General features: G+C 38.7%; 1 protein-coding gene across 2 annotated transcripts in view; it reads left to right on the top strand.

Moving 5' to 3' along the window:
- The window catches only part of HIPK2 (homeodomain interacting protein kinase 2), a 154781-nt gene that overhangs the window by 94976 nt on the left and 33263 nt on the right, over positions 1–26542 (top strand). Inside the window, exons 3-9 of one of the 2 annotated variants that reach the window (XM_063308377.1) lie at positions 5735–5858; positions 11246–11365; positions 12401–12487; positions 14275–14459; positions 15776–15938; positions 18423–18549; positions 24553–24674. In XM_063308377.1, the coding sequence (XP_063164447.1) occupies positions 5735–5858; positions 11246–11365; positions 12401–12487; positions 14275–14459; positions 15776–15938; positions 18423–18549; positions 24553–24674 (928 nt within the window). Of the gene's footprint in view, positions 1–5734; positions 5859–11245; positions 11366–12400; positions 12488–14274; positions 14460–15775; positions 15939–18326; positions 18550–24552; positions 24675–26542 lie in introns of both variants that reach the window. The other variant, XM_063308376.1, reaches the window with a different exon arrangement.

The following is a 26542-nucleotide window of genomic DNA, read 5'->3' as shown; positions in this document are numbered from 1 at the left end:
TACTGTGTCAACTGTACTTTTTTTTCATGAACACCACTTATTGAAACAAACAAACAAACAAACAGGTAGGGATGGGCAAATCTTTTACAATACCAGAGGTGAAAATGTATTGCCAGTCACATAACCTGGTTTAGTTTTTGCCTGGAAATCTTGACTGCTTTGGCAGCTGTTTCTATTTTTCCTCAGTGCAGTGGAAAATCAATCAGGGAACACACCAATAAAATATTAGTTCCTCAAATATTAAGACATAGTGGAGCTTGTCAGAAAAATAAATGATTTCACCAGAAATGCCTACTTCCATTAGAACATATTAACAAGCTTTCCGTTCTTGAGTCATCAGCTGTATTCTTCCTTAAACCCATAAGCAAAAATCAGATGAAAACAAGTCTACCATGCAGAGTTGTGGAGTGGATAAGAGGAAATGTATGTGGAAAGCTATTGTGTCCAATGCTTGAAATAAGTTTATTGCTCAACTTATTTCTAAGTTGTACTTCTATTTTTCACTAAAATATACAGCATTGTGTTTCTCACTAAATACTCATTTGTATGATGTCAATACAGTCCAACAAAAAATCCAGCATGAAATTTCTGAATGTCAAAAATCAGGGAATTGTATTCATTAATGTTGAGAAGGACAACCTAATTCGCAGGTTACCTCTCTAGGTTTGCTCATCTGTAATGGTTGCCTATTCTAGAACACCATCAGACTCATGAGCAGGATCACAAAGATATCTGATTTATTAAAGAATAGTATGCAGGATCACAAAGAAAGCTGAGAATGAAAAAAGCGCGCCAAATGCAAACTAAAAACCCTTGGTACAAATGAGATCCCTCCCCCCATAGAATCTTCCCAAGCTCACAATCCCAGGTGCCCCTAATGGCTTCTGATGGTCCGCGGGAAAAGTCCTTGAACGGAGCACATAACCCAAACACATTCCATTGAAATGAACATAGATACAGAGCTTGGCACAAGGTTTCACAGCAGCTCCCTCCCAAACAGAAACGCGCGTCAGCACCATGGCATGTGAAACGTTATGATGTACAGTGCACATTGAAACAGTGAACATGACACCATCACACTAAATCAGGCTTTCCCAAACTGTAGGCCCCCAGATGTGTTGGATGTCCATTTTGGCTACACTGGCAGATTATGGAAGATGAAGTGCTGAATTTGGAGGGCATTGGGTAGGCAACAGAATGGCTCACTGTTGCTTAGTTCCTCTCTGCAATGGAAATCTGGTTAAGTACTTTACTAGATTTATGACAATGTGAATGGCTTCTCCATCAAGCTAAGAAAGGAAGGAGAACAGCTGCTGAACAATGGCTGCAAACAGTTTTATCCCTTGTTCTTCAAAAAAACAGCTCGTAGCTTTATTGATAGATAAATAGTGCAATTGTGATCCTTCCTTCCTTCCTTCCTTCCTTCCTTCCTTCCTTCCTTCCTTCCTTCCTTCCTTCCTTCCTTCCTTCCTTCCTTCCTTCCTTCCTTCCTTCCTTCCTTCCTTGAATATTTTGCTCTGTGTTCCATCTCTCTAAGATTTACAGTTGCTGTCAATCATTCAATCTGTAAAATTTCAGTCTTTGCTTTCAGTAAACAAGGTAAATAGGGATAATAGTTGGAAGAGAACAACCACCACTGATGCTTTTGTATTTTTTCAGAGCATCTGCCCTGTGTCCTCCTGTTCAAGGTTTCCGCCTTGTGTGTTTCCTCTAGTTGCTGTTTACACGAACAGGTGTTTCCCTTCTGGATTCTGCCCTTATAATAAGATATTTCTATTAGTATACCTAGTACAAGTGGGTTTGTGGAAACATGCCTATTTATTCGGATATGCTGTATGGAGTAACACAGGAGTTTGCAGTGATTCATGTGGGGGCTTCCAGGTTAAATGCTGTACCTCTAAAGGGGATAGCCTGATTTCATGCAAATTGAAACTTTTGCTAAGATCCATCCAAGCTCCTCTGTGACCAATTGCAAGTATAAATGAGAATGCAACACAACCCTCTCTAGAGAACCTGAATATCTTTTCCAGACTACCCGATTTACTTTTTCCGCAGCTAGTAAAGAATTCACTACTGGCAAATTTAATAATTTCTTATCAAATATTTCACTCTTCAGGTTCAATATGGAATGATTTACCAAATCAGGCTTCTGGAAAATGGGTTTTAGATGAGCTAAAGTGCTAAGAATAGTATTATAAATACAGCTTTCAAACGGAGCTAAAAACGAAATACCATGCTGTGCAGCCTGGGAATATTTTTTATTTATATTTCATATTTCGTCACTGCCCATCTCACTAACAGTGACTCTGGGCGTCTTCTATCTATCTTATAGACTGTAAGAGCCTGTTTAGAAACCTTCCTTGAGCCAGAGTTCCACAGGCAATTTGCATGGTTGGTGTACAATTAATATAACTGATTTCATTTTCATAATGATAACAGATGTTAAGCTACAATTGGTGAGCATGTTGTCTGAGGCATCTGCAGGATGGGTCAGAAAAGGCAAAATGGCAGCCATAACTGTATGATCAAAGCCCCACCTCATTTTTATATGCATTGTACCCACAACGCATGTAAAATTTATTTATTTATTTAATTTTTATCCCATCTTTATTATTTTTATAAATAACTCAAGGTGGCAAATGTACCTAATACTCTTTCCTCCTCCTATTTTCCCCACAACAACAACCCTGTGAGGTGAGTTGGGCTGAGAGAGTGACTGGCCCAAGGTCACCCAGCTGGCTTTTGTGCCTAAGGCAGGACTAGAACTCTCAGTCTCCTGGTTTCTAGCCCAGCACCTTAACCACTAGACCAAACTGGCTCTTATTAAATGGGTTAGGGTCAGAGGCATATGAGTTTGGGCATGTATATAATCCCTTCAGTGGTCTCAAACATGTAAATGTGACACATATATTGTTCAGAGCTTTTTCACATATGACACTGAAAGCACCTTGAGCTATATATGTGGATATAAATTGATTCTATATTGTAGGCATGTCGGTTTTATATTTAGAGATGGAAAAATGCAAAAGTACATTGAGTGTTTGCTGTGAAAACTTCCATAGTGTTTTACATTAGTGCTTGAGCTGAAAAGCACATATTATAATTAACATCCATCAGGTCATTAATGAGCAAAAGAAACTATTGCTTCCCTGTTGCTGTTGTGGAAAGTACCGTACTGAATTCTCTCTTTCAATTGTCCAAAAGATTTCACCTGCAGAAAAGCAGCTTAGGTTTTTTTCCTTAAGCTGTTTTCATATTTCTTTAGAAACTCTTTTTGATAGTGTTGCACTTCCCTTAGGATTATGAGGTGGTGGATGTGGCTGTCATTCTTCTTCCCATAGCTCAGCCTGCGCTTCCTGCTCTAAAAACCCCTTTGGGTGGAATTTCTCATGATGTCTTCCTTTGGGATTTAATGGAAGTATGGGAAGACAGAGATGCTGCAGGTCACTGGGAAGATAATTGTGTAGTCAGATGAAAGGCAAAATACTTACCACTGCTCCCAGGCCTTGTGGTGATTAAGAGATGTACAAGAATTTCACCAGAATACTTTATGCTTTGTGTCAGTAAGGGAGGAATGCAATTCCTTTTCCATCACATGAGTATTGTTAAAATGAGTATTGTTAAAAAAAAATGCAAACTCTTTTCTTGGCATATTACTTAGAAATCTTTTTTAATGGAATGGGATAAATAATGGAAAGCATTATAGCTACTTTTCAGAAATTACAGCTGTATTAGCCTTGTTTTGAAAATAATAGTGCAGTGACTTAGACCCTAAGGTATATTGCAGAGAGGCTTCTTTCTTTTCCTCCCTCCCGCCCTGGCACTCATCAAAGGTGTAGATTTTATGTCATCTGTACTGATACTACATGTCCTCCATTGCTAAATTAATACATTATTGTTATTAAAAATAATAAAGGTATTAATATTTTAATAAATTGTCTCAGATTTTTGAATATAAAAGCTGTTTAGTTGATCTGTTTTTCAGTTTTTAAGAAGTCTCATCTCATCTAAGAATGGAAACAGGTTTCACTTTAACAGGTGGACAGTTCCCAAAGAGTTTTTCTCCCTTCCATTTAGTTATATACACATCAGGCTATCTAAAACAGCAAGCTGAAACTCTGTTCTGAAAAAATGCAGAGTACTGGCTGTAGAACAAAGGTACCCTTGCATTTACACAGACCCAGCACCAAATTTGTAGGTGGGGACTATGGCCAATGAATACATGTCCTCTGTTATACCGTCTGCACCAGCACATACCCCATTGCATTCTTCTTTCCCTTTTTTCCTTAGCCCCATAGCTAGAGACAACATTCTCTACCTTACTGATCTCTACCCCTTCCCCACCCACCTGCATATGGCTGGGAGAGAGACTGTATTCTCTTTTATTCCTCTTACCACTGGCCTGCAAGACGTTGGACTAGTTTATTCCATGTCAGACATATGGCTTTGCCTTCCAAATGGATTGTAATTCTTTCCTAAATCTGGCATTTCCTCATAGAGTATAAGTGGAGAATCTGTGCCTTCCCAATGTAATTGGATTACAAATCCCATCATTAGCCATGCATTTTGGTGTATCTTTTCACACGATCAATATATTGTTGAGTTAATCTTTGTTTTTGTTATTTTACCTCAGTGTTTCTCATCCTCAGCAACTTTAAGATATATGGACTTCGACTTCCAGGGTTCCCCAGCCAGCCAGCATCTTAAAGTTGCTGAGGTTGAGAAACACTGTTTTACCTAATTTCAGTTTTTTTTCCCCTCTATTGTTGCCACTGTTACCTCACTCAGTTGTTGTAAGCTGCTTTGAAGACTTTTTAAAAATACATTTGTGAATAAATGAATGAATTTGGCCAATTTAGATTAGCTGTAGCTAGCTTTTCTAGTGTGTGGCACACCAAGGCACAGAAACAGTCAGATTTAGAGAGAAAAGGGGAAAGAGAACCACACAGTTCTAGCATGAATTAGTTGTCAAGAACCAAAACACTGGAAATCTCTCTTGGCAGCTAAAAATAATTTCCAAATGTATTCAGTCCTTAGACAGTCAGTAAGGAATTCACTTCTTAAAATAGGTTTCCTTTACTGTCCTTTGAAATTAATATTTAATCAATTTTTACCAAAATACGGTTTCTCCAGAAATGATTGAGAGTTCCGTTCACACTAACGCTTAGTTTATACCATAAGCCTCGTGAAGGCACAGAAGCTCCACATATCTGGTTATCCCAGAGACTGTGTTACTGTCTCAAGTGGCAAGCAGTTTTTATACAGTAGCTGGTGCTGGCACAGGTTTAATTCATATTGGCCTAAGAGGAGATAGTTCCACAGCCTGGGAATTCGGTTATAAAATCTTTGGTTCTTGCAACAGAGGTGACTACTGCATGGATAAATGATTACTGGAGTTAACATTTTCATGGATAAATATTCTGAGTTTTATCAGCTGCATAGCCAACAGAAATTTGCAGGTGATGCTTTTCCCAATCACACAGCTGTGACAGGGGAAGCTACAGTATACCAGCTGAACTCAAGTTTGTCAGGGCCATAAAAGTGGGATGGTTGTACCTATAATAATCTACATAAAAGGAAGTTTAATCTACTTGGCACTCATGAGTAAGTCCTCTTTCTTCTGAACAGGCACACACCAGGTAGTGCCAGAAGTCTTATTCCTTGTGGTTTCTCACATAATCATACTGTTGTTTTGCAGTGGTTAATGCTTTCCTCTGATTCTGTTCTTCCACAGAGCCCCTGAAATCATCCTTGGTTTACCCTTCTGTGAAGCCATTGACATGTGGTCTTTGGGATGTGTCATTGCAGAACTTTTCTTGGGTTGGCCATTATATCCAGGAGCTTCGGAGTATGATCAGGTTGGTGTTGTTGGTTTTGTTGCTATTGTTGTTACTTGAACAAACAGAATGATAACCGTTCTCCCGCAAGGATGACATGAATTGGGGGCGGGGGGGAATGGAAAGTCACTTCTCTTCTTGATTATCCACGTGTTTCCAATGGTTTTGTATTAGCAATTAACTTTATGTCTTATACCTCTTTGGAATACCAACCCAACAAGCACACTGTCCCAGTTTAGACACATGGTGCTGTTCCAGTCCTTGGTATTTTTGTAGCAAAAGATCTCAATCAGAGATAGGGAACTTGTGGCCTTCCAGGTGTTGGTGAATTACAATTCCTACCAACCTTCACCAATGGCAGGGTAGTTGGTGTTGCTGGGAGTTGTAGTTTGGCAGCATGTAGAGGGCTGTAACACCTATGAATTAGAGGTCAGAGTGGAAAACTAGTCTAATTTTATCTATCTATCTATCTATCTATCTATCTATCTATCTATCTATCTATCTATCTATCGTCTGTCTATCTATCTATCTATCTATCAAATTTATATACCCACCCATCTTGTCATGAGTACTGATGGTGAGCAGGAGGGGGCCCCTATCCAGGGGGGAAAACGCATGCGTAGTACTGAGGAATTAAGCAGCCATTCAAAGAGACCCAGATCAGACCCGCCTTGACCTTTGGGGTTTATCTGTCTGGGTTTTTCCCACGCTTCTTCAGTTTGTTAGGATTTTCTGTCTTATGTAGCAGTCATAAACACTAGAGACCTATTCCTCGTCTCAGCCTGGTTCCTGACTGTTAGGACACATCTCACCGGAAGTGATTTCTGAGAAGAGCTCCACTTAGGCATTTAGCTTAATGCATGGAGGGCTTCAAAGAGGTAGTGAACTACTCTCTACCTACTCTTTCTGATTCTACATGTTCAGTTGGAGGTCTGAAGGTGATGTGTACTTGCATTGACTTGGAAATGTGAATTGCTCTCCCTTTAATTGTGGATTCTAATAAGGGAAGTACCAGATCATGCAGAAAGCTATATTAACACCCAAGTCACAAGTACAGTGTTCCTTCAAATTGCCAGCTAGATGCATAGAGGTTGCTGACAGAATGGGCGAAGACATGTATCTAATCTCTATGTAGTTTCAGCCCCGGGCATTCAATTGAATGCCTGAACAGAGCTCAGGCGTACCAACAAAGACTAGTGTAATGACACTCTAACCTGTTTTTCTCCAGCCTGGGCATCTTCCAGGATTAACACCCAGAATTTCCTAGTCAGCATAGCTGTTACAGAAGATGTTTGAAAATCAAAGTCCACGCATCTAGAGAGTACCCAATTTGGGGAAGGCTACACTGATTTTTATCTGTCTCCAAATTTTGTCTCTAAAATTTGACCCTCCCATTTCCTGTTAATCATGTTTGCCCTGCCCTGTTACATGAAATGATCTTATTGTATTTTTACTGCTGAGGCATGTTTTTTGTTATTCTTGGACTGCTATCTCTGAACTATCAAAATCCAGTGTTAAGACTTTTCTGTATCTCTTTACTGTCATCTAGTGAGGGACTGGATTTTCTGCAGCCCAAATACAGTAACCCGACTTATTCAGTGTAATGTTTGGGCATCTTCAGTAATACTTTGCAAAAATGTACCGTCAGTCAAGAATTTCACTTTCAAAAAATGGAAAACTGTATAAATAGGAGTCTGGTCAGTGGGTTGAGTAGGAATCCTTTTTCCAGTGTAGCAAGCAACAACAAAAGTTGTTGTACAGTGCAAAAGGTTGTGAAGCTGCACTCAGTGCTTGTAAGATCTACCACAGAAGACACATTTTTTTACTAGACTAGCTTGCTCCAAGCTGGCACCTTGCGTATGTCTCTGTTCCATATGACTCTGGACCACAACCTTCATTTTTTTTCAGACAGCACCACTGCTGGTCAGCTATTTCAAAAAGTATTTCCCCTGGTCATTATTTCAGGACAGCACTTCTGATCAGATGAGTTATCTAAAGAGATAACTGGAGAGCTACTTGTCCATTTATTCTGCTGTGTTTAAGACCAAGTCCTAGGGAGGTCCTGCAAAACAGTCCCTGTCTAGGCTTTCCATCTTGTAGTTGTACAGCTGTCTTCCCATCACCTCCTGGGGATGAAGAAGAGGCACAAATGGGTAGGAGGTGGATATTCTCCCTTCCTGACTGTACTAGCACCAACTTGATTGTACCACATCTATGGATTTAATAAAATTCTAGGAAATGGTAAGGGAATTTATACTCCCTTCCCTTCCTCAAGAGGGATAGGTAGGCTGAAATGACTATGGCATGAGTGTTCAGGAAACCCTAATTTTGCACTGCTGAGACATACAAATGCGGAAAGTAAACTGGGGAAAATGATGTCTCAATCAGCCACATTGCATGAATAAACCTTATTTCTCATTTACTCAACCATGGAAGTTCTAATCATTATCCAAAGGTCATGCAGTGAATTTACAGCTACAATCTATGCCAAAGGTCTGTCCATCAGTTTTGAGTTTCCCACAATTTCCTAATATGCTGTCATGAAACACTGCCAGATGTGGCACGGAAGATGGATGCAAAACTAAAGTTCACCCTCCTTAGTCTTATTCAGGAAGATCACTATTTATGCTTGTTAGGCATGTTAATACAGAGAATAAAAATCCAAAAATTGCAATTAGTATTAGAATAACAATCCAAAAATTGCAATTAGTATTAGAAATTAAAATATTCTGAATACTTAAAAAAACCCCCAATAATTATATGAAAATAAAACCTGTATTATTATGTAGTAATTTAAAGGGTAACAATTTTTATGACATAAGCTTTCATTAAATGCATGAAATATAAATAAGGTACAATAATATATTGCTGTGTTTCTGCAAGTCATTTCTGAATGTCCTATTCGCAGACCCCAAACAGTAGATGTACAAATTACTTGTAACTCGGATTAAACTCTCCATGTATCTAATGAAATGAACTGTAATCAGAAGGGGTCATTTAGGCCATAAAGTCCAAGCCCACCAGTCAGGAGAGAAAACCAAATTAAAGTATCCCTAATAGATGGCTATCTCTGATACTCTATGACATAATAAATTTGCCAGTGTTTCAGATACCATAATTTTCTTTGTTATTTTTGCTGCCACAGATAACCTTGACTGCTCCTTTCAGTTTATAAACGAACGTCATATTTAAAAACTAAAAACAAGTAAGGCAAATACTAAGTAGGCTTAACATTTTGCTATTGTCCAAGCATTGTTCTAAAAAGAGTCTGGGGACAGAAGACCACTATAGAGGGAGCAAATCTCACCTTTCTGGTAGGGAGGCAGACAGGACACTGAAGCTGCAACTGAAACATTCTTTCCTTTACTCAGCCTGGTGTGGATCAGATGGTGGTTGGCTACAGAGTGAAACTTCCTTTGATAATATTAATAAATGGGCCTATTGTGTAAATCTAAACATGATCTTGCTAAAGGTACTCCCAGTGAAGGGGTAGGTGGCAGTACCAATCAAAACCATTGTGCAGCTATTCTGCGTTTTTCTCTTAGCGGTTTGTTTGTTTGTTTTTATATTTTGTAGAAAGCAAATAAAGTAGATCGAAGAAACAGTGGGAACTGTTCCTTGAAGGTTCCACTTGAAATATGTCATCTGGACCCCCTGGAAAATTCTGTGATTGAGTCAGGTCATTGGTGGCCTTGAGCAAAAGTTCTTGGATTAAAATCAATATTTGCAGATGACGATCAGTGGAAACTACAGTTGAAATTAAAGCTATAGGCATCATGAGAATTCTTGGGTTCTGCACAAAATCAGTTTCTGCTCTGCCATTAGCCAGCATGGACTTAGCACTGGATTGCCTAGAGCCTGCAGGAGCTAAATGATTCTGCAAGAGTACACACAAATCAGCATGTGCACAGGGAGGTGGGAAAAACTAATGCCTGAGCATTAGACATGTTCACTTATAACTGTGCATGTAAATCTTTTAGGAGAACTGAATGTCCTCAGTTCTAAATCCATGCCATCAGTCCATTTGTCTACCACTTAATGCTCTGCACATCAGTACTGTATCGGTCACCCTTCCCCTTTTCTGGTTTAATGCCACTGCCCTATTACTTATTTCCAGAAGCAGCAGAAATTGGCTTGTAGTTGGAAAAACATACCTACAGTTTTAGAATTTACTTACATACTGTCTGATATCTGTCTGTCTGTCTATCTATCACACACACCCATGTACTGTATGTTCCTATTATTTACTGCCCAATCCTTTTTAAGAGGGACGCGGTGGAGCTGCGGGTTAAACCGCTGAGCTGTCGATCGGAAGGTCAGCGGTTCGAAACCGCGCGGCGGGGTGAGCTCCCGTTGCTCGTCCCAGCTCCTGCTCACCTAGCAGTTCGAAAACATGCCAATGTGAGTAGATCAATAGGTACCGCTTCAGCGGGAAGGTAACGGCGTTCCGAGTCGTCATGCTGGCCACATGACCCGGAAGTGTCTATGACAACGCCGGCTCCAAGGCTTAGAAACGGAGATGAGCACCGCCCCCTAGAGTCGGACACGACTGGACTTTACGTCAAGGGAAACCTTTACCTTTACTAATCCTTTTTAAATTGCAGATGCAAAAACTGATACTTGGGGCCAAAGTAAACCTATTTACATGCAGCATTTCTGGGTGCTGATGGTCATCTTGATGCAAATTCCTTTTTGCTCATAGTGTTCTAATCATCTGGACTCACTGGAACCTGTGCATCTTTTGATACAGTTAGGATTTCCTCCTCTCCCCCCACCCACCATCAGAATCTATCAGTTGTTAAACATTCAACGTGCAATTATGACCAGAGCTGGTTTGATTTCCAGAATATACAGTTTTTCCAATATTCAAAGCAAATGGCAGGGTGTGTGTGTGTGAGAGAGAGAGGTGGGTAATGCAACTTCACTTTCAAGGTATTTTGTTCAAACAAGTCCTCTTAAAGTTAATGTTTGAGGATCAAAGCCAGAGTTGTAAATGTTCTGTTGCCAATAAAGCACAGCCTCAGAGCATAAACGCTTTCTTTGTATAGCTTTATTACTTTTCCTTTATCTTTATAGGCTATGAACAAAGTGATATCTGCCCATAAGCTTTAAAGGCAAATATAGGAGTGTGGTGGGGTTTTAATAGAGAAAAGGAAGATAATTTTATAGCACCTAGTAATTTAGACCTTTAATACATAATAAACATTATTAATGGCTGAAATCTGTGGGCCTTTGCCCTCCTTTTCAAATTCTTGATCTGAGTAGCACTTTCTGTGCCTTCATTCCATTTCCACATTTTCTTTCATTATTAAACACACATATGTGCGTGCATGCATGTTTACCTCCCAGGGTAAAAATTCTGACACAGATCTCAGTGAAATAATCCTGGTCTCCTCTTTCTCTTATAGATCCGATATATTTCACAGACACAAGGCTTGCCAGCTGAATATTTGTTAAGTGCAGGAACGAAGACCACAAGATTTTTCAATAGGGATACTGATTCACCATATCCACTGTGGAGGCTAAAGGTAGGATGCCAATTTTCTGTTTTCTTGAACACCATTAGAGCCTGCATTTCATAATATTGAAATATTGCTGATATGCTTGATAAAATTATGATGTTGTGCTGATGCACAGTTGCTGCAGTCAGTGTTTCCATTTTGGTCTGGCTTGAAGGGTTTGTTTATTCATTTAATTAAGTTTGTTACGGCTGCCCACTCTCAGCAGCTTGTACAAGACAAGCTAACCTGTGTCTTGTACAATAAGGCAGGAACTTCATACTCTGATAATTTAAGAACCAGAAGCAAGCTCATAAAAAGAGTTTCATGAATTATACCAGATACAGATTCTTCCTACCTGTCTTGCTACTATTGGTTTGGAAGACAGAAAGCTTTTACTTGGAGATGACCTTGTTACTCAAGACGTCCAGGCTCAAATTCTGTAATTTCTCGGATAATCTTATGAAGAGAAACTGTAATTGTATTTTACTGAATATGATATCTCTAACATTACTGCTCCCCATTAATAAAGCCTTGCAGTCTCATCTCACTGCAGCATCCCAGGATAATACCAAGTACCTTTGAACCTTAGGGAGGACAAGGATGAGGAAACCTTATGATGCCTGATGGGTTGCATTCACTTCTGCAGAGCTTCATGTCATGGCAGACACAATCAAAACCAAAAATGGTTAAAGGAACATTTATTTCCTTCCCTTTTCCCCTCCCTTGCTTTACCTTTATCTCTCCCCAACCCTCCTATATGAGGAGGATACAGATGAGGTGCCACATCTGAGTCAAGAGTCCATTCCGTTACTGTGAGACCATGTGTTGCTGAGCCTGCATTCCACATATGATGGAAATGTAGCAGTGATTTGAAATAATGCATAGATTTATTTCCATTCCCCTGAAACTCCATGTGAGATGGATAGTATACATATATCGGATAATATTACCTTGGAATTATGCTTAAAGCAGTGGCAAGTTATGTATTGTTCACTTGAATGAGCAATAGATTGGTATATAGTGATCTCTTGGTTTCATTACCTTTTGGTTGATTCTGGGCAGACACCAGATGATCATGAGGCAGAGACGGGTATCAAGTCAAAAGAAGCAAGGAAATATATTTTCAACTGTTTGGATGACATGGCACAGGTAAGAATATTGCTGGAACATCACATTCATCAATAACTTCCAAGTAAAAAAATCTACAAATGTATGATCCTCTCTCACGGTTTTAAGGGGACAAATAAAAAAGGGGTAAAAGTTAAGACACCTTTGAGTCAAGCTCAATTTCTCATGCCTATAGAACACATCTCTGTAGATTTAAGGGACATCAGCATGGAGGCATCATTGCCTTCTTCTAGGATACTTTTTGACTTTTTGATCTATAACCCTGGTATTCCCTAGTGATTCCCCTTCCCAGCTCTGCTAAGCCTGAGCCCAAACCAGCCGGGGAGTTAGAAGACTGTACTGGCTAGCCTTGTTGTTTCTCCCTATCATGTTTATTAGTTATGGATACAGTGCTGCTATATGAAGGATTTTATCCCAATGTATCTATATGAGGAAAGACTCCACCACTTGTAGAACTCTTCTCTGAGAGGAAAATGCATGGTATTTCCAGATTCTGGTTCAATCTGTATTCCCTCTTGTAGGAAAACCATGTATGTGTAAATTGAGAATTTGAGTTTAATCTCTGTCCATCAAAAATCTAAATGCAGCTGTAGCCCCAATTTAAACAGGACGAATGATTGAAATGTGGTGGAAAACGATGTCCCTCTTAATGCAATCAAGTTCTTTGTTCCATATTAACATGAGATGTTGCTAGTTTTGGTACATCAATTGGTGATTTTCAGGTTTAGCAACCAGTGTACTCCACAGAATGTGAGACTTGGATTAAAAAGTCCTAAATTGAGATTACCACTCAACCATGAAGTTAAGTCAGTGCTCTTGAGCTGATCACCAATTTTCAATCTACCTATACTTCAAGGGATTGTTGTAATGGTAAAAAAGGAGAGGACCATGGACATGGACTTAATCTCTATCAAAAAACACAGTGTATAAAATATAATAAATAAGTAAATAAAAATAATTATGGTGCTTCATCAGCCTTGAAGATGGTTGGTAATCCACTCAGGGATATCATTATTGGAATGGTCCCAAATTTCATGCACAGCACCATGAATTCTTCCATCAATCCAAAAGAACTATAGGTAAATTATACCTATGGTGGCTTAATATACTTTTCAACCTGTGTTATTGGCAACAAAGGAACTTCTTATGAGATTTTCCTTATACAGAAGATCAGTAAATCAGATTTCTCATTGGTTTTAAGCTCCCCACCCTTACAATATATTCCCACACAGAAAAGTGAGATTCGTTCTAGAACTGAGAGTGAGATTTTTAAACAGGGATGCTTAACTAGGTAAACCACCTCTTCACACATTGTATTTTATATATTCGCAACCCTCCCCATTTTTAAGGTGCAGTGCTTATGCTTCCTTACCCAGAATGGGGAGGTCCAGCAGTATACTGGTCAGGGCCCTCTGTAATACAACATGCATCTTAAAATAGATCTCATAATATTGTGCAGCATGCACTGATTATTCAGTTTATTCAACAGAGAAGTTGATGTGGAAAACATTACTATGGGTCAATAAGTTGAAAACTATAATCTTGTTAGGACTTACCACATATTAAACATACATAGAGGGGGAAAGTGACATCATCATTTTTTCCTACATGCATTTAGAATAACTGTGTACAAATGGGAGGTGCATAACCAGTTGAAGACTCTTCCTTTCCAAAGATCATTGATTTTCTACTGACTCTTCTTAAGTTATTGCCAAAGGGGTGAAGAAGAACTTGCAGGTTTGATTTCTCTAGTCCATTCTAGTCTGCTAGAAATGTGTATCTGCTACTGATTTCAGTTTCCCTTCCAGGTGAATATGACAACAGATTTGGAAGGAAGTGATATGTTGGTGGAAAAGGCAGACCGGAGGGAGTTCATAGATCTGTTAAAGAAAATGTTGACGATAGACGCAGATAAGAGGATAACGCCAATTGAAACACTGAATCACCCATTTGTCACCATGACACACTTGCTTGATTTTCCCCATAGCACCCAGTAAGTTTCTTTCTCTCTGTTTTGGGTTGGAGAGGGGAGGACTGACGAATGGGATGGAGGGGAGGGTTAATTGGTAAACTGCCAGGTGTACCTCTTGGGGTGGTAACAGGTCTTGTCCAAAAGTATTTGGATATGCATTGCAGCCAAGCAGAACTGAGAGATGGAAAAGCAGCTTGCATGACAAGAATATTTTCATATCTTTAGCTGGCAGCTCTTGTCCTAGAAATGGTTTATTCTGAGTTATTTTAATAGCTCTGGAGTCATGAGTTATTATTCAAGAATGGCATCTCTGGTTCTTGGCTCCAGTGATTTATTCATCTGTTCCTTAGCTGCTTCAGGTATTTCATTTTTAGCCAGTAAAAGCTAGGAAAAGTGGGCTGGTGACTGGGCTCCTCTAACAAGATGGCAAGAGTATTTTGTTCACCTAATTTCTAGAGGCAGGCTTAGGGATATAAGAGAGGGCTTTTGGGAAAAGTCATGGAAGTTTTTCTATGGGCATTTTCTAAGGCTCAGAGGCACGTTACTTGAAACACAGGGCAACTATTGAACATGGTAGACACAAACTGAGTAATCTTTCCTTGATAGAATTTTATACGCCTTGCCTTGTGCTATGATACCACACCATTGTGCCCTTACTCCACATCACCAGCTACCTCCATGCAAAAAAAATTTCTCAATTATTAGATCACAACCCAAGGATAGTGCGAACATAACAAGACACATGGGTGCCATTTTCATCAGTGGCGGGGTGGATATTTTCAAGTATTATGCAGCTCTATGCTAGGAAATGAATGGGTGGGAAGAATGATTGAACTCTTTGGAATTCTATCTCAGAATAGGAAGTTGGACTAGTCTCTAAAAGCATCTTCCAAACTGATTATTTTTGCTTGCAGTACTTCTTTTGACTGCATTCCATTTTTCTTAGTAATGTTAAAATTATTTTTGTTTTAAATGTAACCCTGGAAAAACTTCTTTTCCATAGCTGCCCTCAAAGAATCCTAGGAACTGTACTCTGATGGGTATGGTAATGTTATGAAGTCTAGCTGCTTCTTATCATTCCAGACAGAAACTACAACTGCAGCTGTCCCTGGGGGAAAGTAATGACTCCAAATAATTTTTTTCTTTGTGATACAGTTCTATTTGTAGTAAATAGAGAGTTTTATTTTGGCACTAAGTAGCTGGGCTTACAAGTTGCATTAAATCATGGCTTGTTTTAAGCCTGGTTTGTTGAGTTCATGCCTCTTACTAAGACAAATCTGATTTCTCCCATCAGTTAAATTATTACTAATCTTTTGCTTCTCCTTCTTTGTAAATAGTGTTAAGTCCTGCTTCCAAAACATGGAGATTTGCAAGCGACGAGTAAACATGTATGACACTGTGAATCAGAGCAAGACACCATTCATCACCCACGTAGCCCCAAGCACATCAACCAATCTAACCATGACCTTCAATAACCAGCTCAATACAGTCCATAACCAGGTAAGATAAATCATTATGATGAAGTCTAGGGATAACTTGGTGAGCTTCCAGAGGTTTGGAACTTCTTTTTTTTTTTTAAGGGAAGAGATCTTCCAGTATATTTCTTTTTATTTTAATTTATAATCTCATCACTTTAGTAGAGGTTAGAAATATATACAGCTAATGGCCCAAGATCATTTAAAAACTGTGGATGACCAAGAATTTGACCCTGGGTCTTCCCAATCTAAGACCAGTGCCTTCTAACTCATTGTGAGAACCCATCTTCTCCCAAAATGATCATTTTCTCAATGGTAATCTTGGAAGCCAGTGAGGTTTGTGACTAGAGCCCCCAATTAGCAAGTCTACCCAACATACTTTCCCTCTTTTTTTTGGCTATCATGTGTATACACACAATACTAACATCATACATGAAAGCTGAAGAAAAGGTGGGAGCAAGAAGAAGAGATCTCAAGGACAATATGGGATCTTCCGTGAGCCACATCTGGTCCCTGAGGTGGAAATTCTGCAAAACTGCTCTTATTGTGCCTTCATGATTGTGAGTGTATTGGCAACGCTTGGCAAAATCTCAAAAGTCTTCACTGTTCTGCTGGCTTCTTCTTCTATCACATTATCATGGACATCTGTAGAGAAGAGCAAGGGGCAGATGGCAAAAAGTGCATGACAGCATCAGCATGCAAATGCTGTAACTTATGTACTTGGGTCAGATGTCAGGATACAAGTACCTAATCATGTCATTTGTATGGTCATGTGTCATCTTGGCATCACTGCAGTTTGTTGTGAATGCTGCTGCTTATGGCCAACAAGAAAATAATCGAGTATAGAAAGTAAGAAAAGACATGCATTAAAAAAAACTATTATTTTTGGACCATATATTTTTTTTTAAGGTGAAGAATTTGGATTATCTTGAAAGGTTTTTTATTAAAAAAAGGTTTTTTAATTCATGACGTTAGTATTGGGGTTCCTCTTTATTAATAAAGAAAATCTCATTGGTACTCACAAATTCTTGCATTGCAAAAATTTACAATTAATAAAAGCTGTCACGTTTGTGAGAAAGAAAGTAGGGAAAGATGGAAAAAAAGATCAAAATATGTGATGAAGACATTTCTACTTTGTTCTAGTTGCTGAACAGTTTAATCAAAATCAAATAATCCTTAATGAGTTGTATTCTCTGAATCAGAGGAAGAGGGAACACAGGAGATTCCTTAATTCAGAGTACTGTGAAACATACTTAAATTACGAAAGGAAATTTAAGGAATTTAATTTATAGGAGAATCAATCAATCAAGGAGAAAGCAAATAAGCTTCTTCAGCCAGAGTCACAGTCATGGATAAGTACAAACAATGGTTTCTGTCTATGGCTTTTAAGGACAGGAAGCAGAAAGAGTTGCTAGTTCACATATAATTAGAAATCATGAATTGATCTACCTGGATTTATTTACTAGGTTTCTCTATGAGGAAGAACCAAGTGAGAGCAGTCAAGCAGAAATATTGGTATTGCAGAATGAAGCTGACATAAAACAGTTTCCTTGTCAATAGTCTTGGGATAATGTTTTAATAGATAACCTTTCCCATCCCACCTTCTCAGATGGAATTACTCTGATGGAAAGTAATTCATGGAACCATTTTTTCAACTACTATATTTCTCCAGATGTTTAGAATTCTTCTAATTCTAAAGCTTTGGCCCCAGAGCAAGATCTCTTGAAAGAAAATATGTATGTATGTATGTATGTATGTATGTATGTATGTATGTAAATAAAATAAAATAAAAATCTGATATCTGAAGCCACACATTTGGGATCAGAACCACAGAGAATCATGGGCTCTTCTTAGGTATACCACTTACATTTCGATGCAAATTTCCTGTCCTCAAACAATATAATCTTTGTATAATATCATACCTTTGTGATCTGTACAATTCAGCCTACAACTGTGCCACAATCCAAAAACAGGAAGCAACCTGGGTGTGAAGCACGTAACTCAACAAAGTGAGCCACACCACCAAGTACAAATCAAGTCATACAGGTTGCAGTGTATTATTAAGAATTTATCATCTAGAAATACTTACTCATTTTCCAGATGCACAGTCTTGAAATCTCTGTAGACAACTTGACTGTCTATAGGTGCTGTAGGCTTGGTGCTTGTGGCTGTGTTTGTAAGCAGTTGGTAATCGTAAGCAAAGGAATGGGGTACATGATGAGTAAAGTAAAACTCTCTTATCCTTACTCATCTCTAGCTTCTTCCCTTCTTTGTTTTTTTTAACCCTTTCTACCTTTTCAGGTTTTATTTATGTGCTTTATTTTATCTTTTGTTTTAAAAACTAGCTTCCCCAACATTACCATCGCCTTCATATTTTGTTTTTATTTTATTTTAAATCCCATAATTCCTTTAGGCCACCACTCTGGCTCCCACCTCCACCACCAGTGCCACTATTTCCTTAGCCAATCCTGATGTCTCCATACTAAACTACCAATCTGCACTCTACCAGCCCTCGGCAGCATCCATGGCCGCGGTGGCTCAGAGGAGTGTCCCTCTGCAGACAGGTACAGCACAGATATGTGCTCGTCCTGACCCCTTCCAGCAAGCCCTCATCGTATGTCCTCCAGGTTTTCAAGGTAAGAGTGCTTCTGGTTCCTTTATCTTGTTAAATGCTGCTATTACTAAAGTGAGGATGATGCATGTGTCTGGCAGGTCCCTAAAATTTTACTCCACTAGGGGATCAGCTGTTTTCCCCCAAATTACCTTAGATTACACCAGCAACAACTGGCCACAATGCTACTGTGTCTTATTGCCTCTTCCTGTTTGCCTGTATGTACAAAAGCATATGTGTCAGATAGAATGGTATGGGTTTTTTTTGCTTAAATACATAGTATTAATATTTAAATAATTTAATTCAAACTTCATCTACTTTGTAAGTCTTTTGCAGGGAAGCCCTCACTCTGCCATTCAGAGCTGGTACAGTCCTTAGCCCAAAGAAAGTTACATGCTCCTGCCCTAAACATCAATAAAGGGTCAGGTTGGACAGGGTATAGTTCTATGAATGAATACCGAATCTCAGAAAAGATACCTTGCTGTGTCAGTAGGCAAGGAAGTACGGTTTAGATAGATTCCAAATTCAGTCTTGAGCATCTCCAATTGAAATGATCAGATAGCAAATGATGGCAACCTCATCTGCCTTATCTACCCAGGAGAGCAACTAGAAATGATAAATCTTTGGTCTGGTCCTTACATAATTTTTTCTGGTAGCCCACCACCATCAGAAGTAAGTCTTGATCTCCCATACCCCTTTCAGTAAGGCAGTAGAGAACATGTTGGTGCTGGCTGGATCTTTGACAGCATGTTGTGAGCCAGTCACAAGACTCCCATTAATTAGGAGGCAAACTAGTGAGGTTAATCTCTAGCACTATTCTAGCCCTCCAAGATACTCTCCACCATCCCTAGTTAGCATTGGCTTCTCCCCAGATAAGTAGGCACCCTTCCAAAAAATTAATGTGCTGCCCGTATGAACCATTTTGACTTTCTAAGAATGCCTATTTGGGGACCCAGAGGCATTCTTGGAAATAAAATGCTTTGCTTTACAGCAAGCCAGCTTCCTTCTTCCTGCAATTAGATGGGACAGGGGATCTGGCAGGCACAGCGGAAAGCATTTGTGTTTTCTCAGTTGTCAACAGGCACCATGGTTCTAACTGTGCCCTGTAGATTCTGAAATGTGTCCTTATCTCTCTGATGCTTCTGAAATGTATTGAGAACAACCATACTGAGTGTATGATGCTGATGTATTTAAATGTAAGGAGGCATGCACTAAGGTAATGTTAGACCAAAGATATGGCCCACTCAGTCCCTCAAGAGTATGGAATCCATGACAAGCTACTACAGGAATAACATTAACATCCTTACCGAGTGGTAATGAAATTGAATCGGGCAAATTCCCATCATTTATACTATTGGATGGAGGAGGGGTGGCGTGACCACTAGGTTGCTAAGCTTTTATTTGTTCCTGCTAAGAACCACAAGGTGTGCTGGCAAAACAATAAAGGAAAACCATGATTCTTTCCCCATGTTGCAATAAATACAGTTAGCTGAGTTCATACAACACACTGAATCAAAATCAAACAAATTATACTATAGGTTAGTGCAACATGTGAGCCCAGTCAGTAGCTAACAGTTTCAAGATTATGCCGTCAAGGCTTAAATCTATAAACTAAATAGCCTATGGTCTTCCAGATGTTGCTAAACTAGAACTCCTAGTATCCTTTCTTATTGGGTATGTTATTTCTATCTGCAGGGAATTATAGTTCAGCCACTCTGAAGAGGCACAGGTTCTTCTACTATATACAATATGTCTTATTTTTCATAGACCTATATAGAATTGCACTATAAATTAGGAAACCCTGACTTGGCAAGATGGTCTCAGATGGAAAATTTCTCTGTTTCATCAGTATATGAATGCACTGACAGATGATGTATGAAGCAAGGATAAATACATCGATACTGTCAGCTTGGTTACCATATAACCTGACCTTTATCTATTTTTCTGGGGAATTCTGTTTGGAGATATTTGGGGCTAGGAGAATGAGAAAATAAGACCCTATTTCACTATTTTTTGAGCTCCAGTTTCCTTTACACATCTAGGCTTCGCTGTGGCCAGGAAGCCTGATTCGCTGCCCCCTGGCTCCCTCTCTCATTTTTATCCAAAGATATTTAGGTTATTTGTAGACGTTGATGGCTTGGTGCACCACTGTGCAGCAGACATTTTATCCTTTTTATGTGGCATTGAAATAACATAAAAGAACTCCAGAGTGAAATCCTCAAAAGTCCCCAGAGTCTTATTTACAAAAGCTACAAAAGGCATTTGACTATTTGGGGCAATTTTTTTATCCTTGGTGATTTCTCCAGCTCAGAGAGATGCAAAGCCGGTAGGACAACTGAAAGGCTGACAGGCGCTTGAAGTCTTAATTTCTGCCCTGGACTTTAGTAACATGCGGCTCTTCCTGTGGAGGCAATTGTCTCTTTTTCAGCAGTTGCACAGAGTCAATCTGTACTGGGAACAATTGGAAAATGACATTGTAACTATTTCCTTAATTTCAATGTCTAACCCTCTCTTTCTCTGTCTCAGGGAAGGTAACAACAGTTCCAAACAAAATACACGAAAAATACAGCATTACTGTTCTTTTGAGGAGCAAGTTACGCATGACATTTACTGCATCTTTTAAAACTAAATCCAGGTTAAAGACCAAAAATAGAAAAAGACTCAGGGGGTGATTTTCATTTGAAGTCCAGGGAGGATGTTTCCTTTGGAACTGGGGCTTAGAAGGGGAGAATTGAGTCTTCCCTCCCTAAGTGCTCTATCTCAATTGGAATGTGAACCCTGTTCCTCTTTTAAAACCCCTGATAGAGTTTCTATTAATGCCTTTGAGAAGGGTATGTTGAGAATGTTTGGCTTGACCTTAGTTTTACTTGTAAACTCCCAAGGCCACCTGCATGGCAATTGTTAAATGTTAGAAACATGCATACAACAATGTTGTTGACATTTTGCACTCAATCATGGTCTAACTCTAGTTTATTGAATAAACCACAGGTGACTAATTTTACACAACATATTATTCCAAAATTTAAAAGAGTGTATTATGGATAAGCACAGTGTGTAGACCATCCAAGTTAATTCCTGCCTTTTTAATCTCAGCTGTTGAAGACTCGGCTGTGCCAAAATTGGAAGCTAGAAAATCTATAAGCTCAGCCACATCAAATCTTTAGGGTAACCAATCCCAACAGGAGCCCTCCATGGTGGACTACAAATTCCATCCATACAAGCATGACCAGTAGTCAGATATGAAGAAGTTATAGTCCTGTATATCTGGAGAATGAGATATTGGTATAGGCTGCTGTAAGAAGAGATTCTGCTAGGATTTTTCTTTAGATGCTGTTGCTGACTAAACTTAACATACATATTTTAGAAAGTTAACTATGAAGTACATTCCTAATATGCATTTAGGAAATCCAATACACATTTAATTTAATGAACATTCCATTAAAGTCATGGATGTTACTTCAGAGAATAGACACTGGATCTAGGCCACAACCGATAGCCCTGTGACTCTTAGTGTTTTATAAGGTAATATAATTATTCTGTATAATTGAGCAGATTTTTCTTTCTTATACCCAAATGGTGGAGGACATTTCCAAATTAAAATTCAACCCCTGCATTTGACTTCACTTTCTGTGATTCAGAGAAATCATATTTATTTCTCATTACAAAACAATTTCAAATCAGGGGTACAGTGAATTTTTAAAATATGCATTAAATCAGTTTTACAATAAAACCTGTTAAAATTGCCACATCTTAAACACATTGCTTAAAATATAGCTTAAAACTTCAGAGCACAGAATGAAACAATAACCCATCAATAGCAAAGGAGCACATATTCAACTAGAGGCCTGAATGAATGGATAGTTCTTTAACTGTCTGCTGAAAGTTTTTGTGGACACAAAAGAGCATCAAGAATTTATCTTTTTAAAAAAATAATGTTTATTAAAGAATTTTTTAACAAAGTAAAAACCATAAGAGAAAATAAAGGTAATAAAGAAGAATAGTAAATAGTGAAAAAATAAAGTAGAAAAAGAAATCGAAAAGAAAGAAAAGAAAAAAGAAAGATATAAAGAAGTGGATTCCGATCTTCTTGACAGCAGTTATAGATACATTTTTACTTTGCCCTCTCTCTCTAAGGTTACACCCTTCCATAAGCTCCCCTTTCTAATATTCAAACCCATAAATCACAATTCGTTCTTCTCTTTTTTTCAGCAAAAAGTCCGTAAGGGGTTTCCAGTCACTAATAAATGTAGTTGTTGATCTTTCTCTAATCAAATGGGTTAATTTTGCCATCCCTGCTAGTTCTGTCATCTTCACCATTCTCTCATTGTGGGTATTTCATAATCTTTCCATTTCTGCACATATAAGAGTCTTGCAGCAGTAATCATATATAAAAATAATCTTCCATGGCTCTTTTCTAATTGACTGTCCACTAATCAGGATCAAGAATTTATCTGAAAACCCCTATTGCTGCATCCTGTTTTGCTAAAGGACCAAAGTACTTTGCAGTTGTGTTTGAAAATTCGATATAGACTTTTGATCTATTTCCTCTTTTATGGCCATGTGTAAGATTCATGTTTGCACTTTTTCCTAAGAGTGATCAAACCACATTTCAGCTGAACAGGGCATCTGAACAGGGGCCTCTGTTAAGGAGCTCTGATTAGATTGAGGTGCAAGCTACAGATATATACAATTAAGTTTGAGAGATGCTGAAAACTTACTGAACAAATCTAGCCTTGTTCAGCATTAGCTGGGATGCTAATGCACCATTCCAATGCACACTTCAGCATTGGAATGGTACATCAAGTCTGGTAACAATGGTAAGATGAAAAGAATTCAAGAGTAGCTGATAAAATGGAGATAATAAGAAAGTAAAAGTCTCCTTTAAGTCTAGTTCTACTCCTGATGACTTTATGGACAGGCCCATGCAGTTTTCTTGGCGACAGAATGAAAGAGCTTTCCCACTGCCTTTTTCCAGGATGGTGTTTTTTTTCCCCAACTTCCCATCTACTCTACAGTCTTGGAATTCCTTGTAGCCTTCCACCCAAGTATTATGCTATGCTGAAGTTTCTGAGCCTAAAGAAGTCAACCAGAGGCTGTCACCTCCTGAGACAAATTTGAAGTATATGAGTACAATGTTAAAGGGACTTGGCACACTTCTTGGCAAAGACAATGATGATTATTTCTAATCTGCCCAATAACCAGAACTGTCATGGATGATTACTTAAGACATTGAAAACAGTTAAAGCAAACAGACAAACAAGAAGTGTTAATAAGGACCATAGGACAGATACAATAAAAAGGATAAAAATCACTTCCCAATACAACACAGTATTCTTGGCTAGTGATAGAACAAAAGAAGAACTTATTCAAATGATACATTGGATTTGAGAGAATGGAAATTTCACCAGGTGGGAGAGAGCAATTGGTTGATGGGAAAATTTGCACAGTGAAGTTGTAAAATTTCTACCCCGATAAAAGTTTAGGTTGTTTGCCTCCAAACTGTTATAAAAATATTAACATATTCAATAAATTAACAAATGAAAGAGGAATTATATATAATAAACCAAAGAACATAATACTAACAGCTACAGAACGGTTTTAAGCAGGATCTTTTTGCTAGGGTTATACAAATTTTGAAATTTATTCATAAGAGGTGTTTTGGAAAGCCTGAGACTATGGACACATCCCTTCCTGAAAGCAGGTTGTTTTTTTTCTTTTAGTCTTCTGTTCAACCTCGAGACAAGATGTGGCTGCTTTAATGAGCTGCATTTGCTTTAATCTGTCAACTTATTAAAGCAGGTGTGTCTTTTTCAACCTTACAGAAACCTGAGTACTGTGTTCACATGAAACACTGCTTTCTCCAACACCTCTTTCAAATTATTTGAAGTATGCACAGATTTATTTGGTACCACGGATGCTAAACTGAAAGAAATATTTTCATGGCTGTACTTTCCATTGATGGTGATCGGTCTTAAAAATGCAAGTATTGTCTAACACTGCCTTTCTTTACATTCTTTTCTTGGCTTAGGATTGCAAACTTCCCCTTCAAAGCATGCTGGCTATTCTGTCCGGATGGAGAATGCAGTTCCCATAGTCACTCAGGCTGCTGGGGCTCAGCCGCTTCAGATCCAGCCAGGGCTCTTAGCACAGGTAAATAATTAGTAATTTGGGACCCAGCTACAACTTTAAGGAACTATACAGAGTTGTCAGCAAAGAGGAGAGTGGTCCATATGTGGAAGTTATTGTGGATTTTGAGAATGTGCATGATGTAATTATTTGCCTTTTTCATCCCTTTATTCAGGGCGGTGGGGGGCTTCCTGGAAATTTAAGAGTATTAGACAAACCCTACTATCTCTATTTTTCCTTGAGCCACTTGCCCCAAGGCATACATGACAACAGCTTTTCTAAATAAATTTGATTTCCATACTTCTCTGCCATTAAGTAGGAATGCTTCAATTACATACTCCTTTATCAAGTTAGCAAAAACAAAACTGGGCTAGATGGGCCATTGAGCTGACTCTGCTTCTGGTAGCAGCCTAGACTAGAAACTGTTAATTCCAAGAACAGTTCTTTCAGAGCTCTGATTAGTAAGCTTTATCAAGAAGAAGTTTAAAGTAACAATACCAGAATTACAGCAAGCACTCTATTTCAAATGAAGAATATTCTGCAAATTAGGATAGAATATTTATGGTTATTTTTCTCACATTTTTTCTATGTAAAGCAGGAAGGTTCTCTCTTTAATGAACATGGGGCGGTCTGCACCCATTGATTCTTTTGAAAATAGGTACTAGACTCCTTATCAGTCTGATAACCAACTCTCACAATTTCTTAGGGAGTTCAGCCACACTCAAAATATGGTATTTGTGAGCAGATCCTTAGGAATGTTGGTCATCCTATTAAGCCAGCTCTTAAAATTAATTTGCACCAATTCACAAGAGTGAATATGGTGTTTATGTCAGGGCGATCCAGTGTTCTTGGATACCAGAGGACTCTAAAATCCTGTCAAATTACTACCTTGGCTGGATCTCCTTCCAGCATCAGTTCAGTTGCTTTTCTGTTTGTGCTCCCAGGCTGGCTTACCTTGGAAAGGCAGTATGGAGCAGAACTTAAAACATGTGTGATTTCTTTTCATTCATTCATAATGTGGTCTCCTGTCCTCATGAAGGGTCTTTGTTAAGGGACATCCTGACTGACATGAATGGAGTCCACCTCCATGAAAGCCTGCCATCCTTCTCCAAGAAGTACATGTGAAGGAGAACTGTCTCACTGAAAAATAAAATTAAAATATTCCAAAACAGGACGAGAAAGGGGAGATCTTTCAAAGCCAAAAGGAAGAAAGGAAGTTTTGTAAACATCCATATGCAAAATATTTGGACAGAAGTACCTTGTAAAATTAGATTAATTGCCTGGCTCTGCGCATGTCTAATCACACAATTCAGACCCAAAACATTTGACAGGCTTCTGAGTTGGCTGCATTACAGCTGGCAATTGCAGCAGACAGACTAAAAATACTGAGCTGATGCAAATGCTTAACCACTAACGCTTAATCAGATAAAGCAGCAGGGGAGATTGTTCAGGTAGTAATTATAGCATCTGAATCAGGAGTATGCAACTTCTTTAGGGGTCAGAGGTCATGTTTGGGCTTTGAATGATGTATTAGGGGCTGCACTCCAAGAATTAAACGAGGTCTAAGAATTAAACATTCAGACTCCAATGTTCCCTGAAGCACCTTTCCCAAACAATTTCCAAAGTGCTACACAGCCCTAATGTTATCCCCTTGTCAGTTAGATTCACAAGAAATTAAACAGATCACTGTCTATCTCCTTATTATCCTGTGACTTGAATTCTCCCAATTACCTTTGTTCACCTAAAAGCTAGGTCTTGAATAGATACTACTTCCTTTTGATTCTATGTCTTAAATCTGTACTCAGAAGAGATTAAATTGCCCTGCCATGGCATGTAGGAGAAATCCTAATATGACCTATGTGTAAAATCTTACATACTTCCAAAATTGAGTC

Source organism: Candoia aspera, chromosome 7, assembly GCF_035149785.1.
Source record: "Candoia aspera isolate rCanAsp1 chromosome 7, rCanAsp1.hap2, whole genome shotgun sequence".
In the NCBI taxonomy this organism is placed as follows: domain Eukaryota; kingdom Metazoa; phylum Chordata; class Lepidosauria; order Squamata; family Boidae; genus Candoia; species Candoia aspera.
Note: the sequence above shows the minus strand (reverse complement) of the source record. Positions and strands in the feature narration are given on the sequence as shown.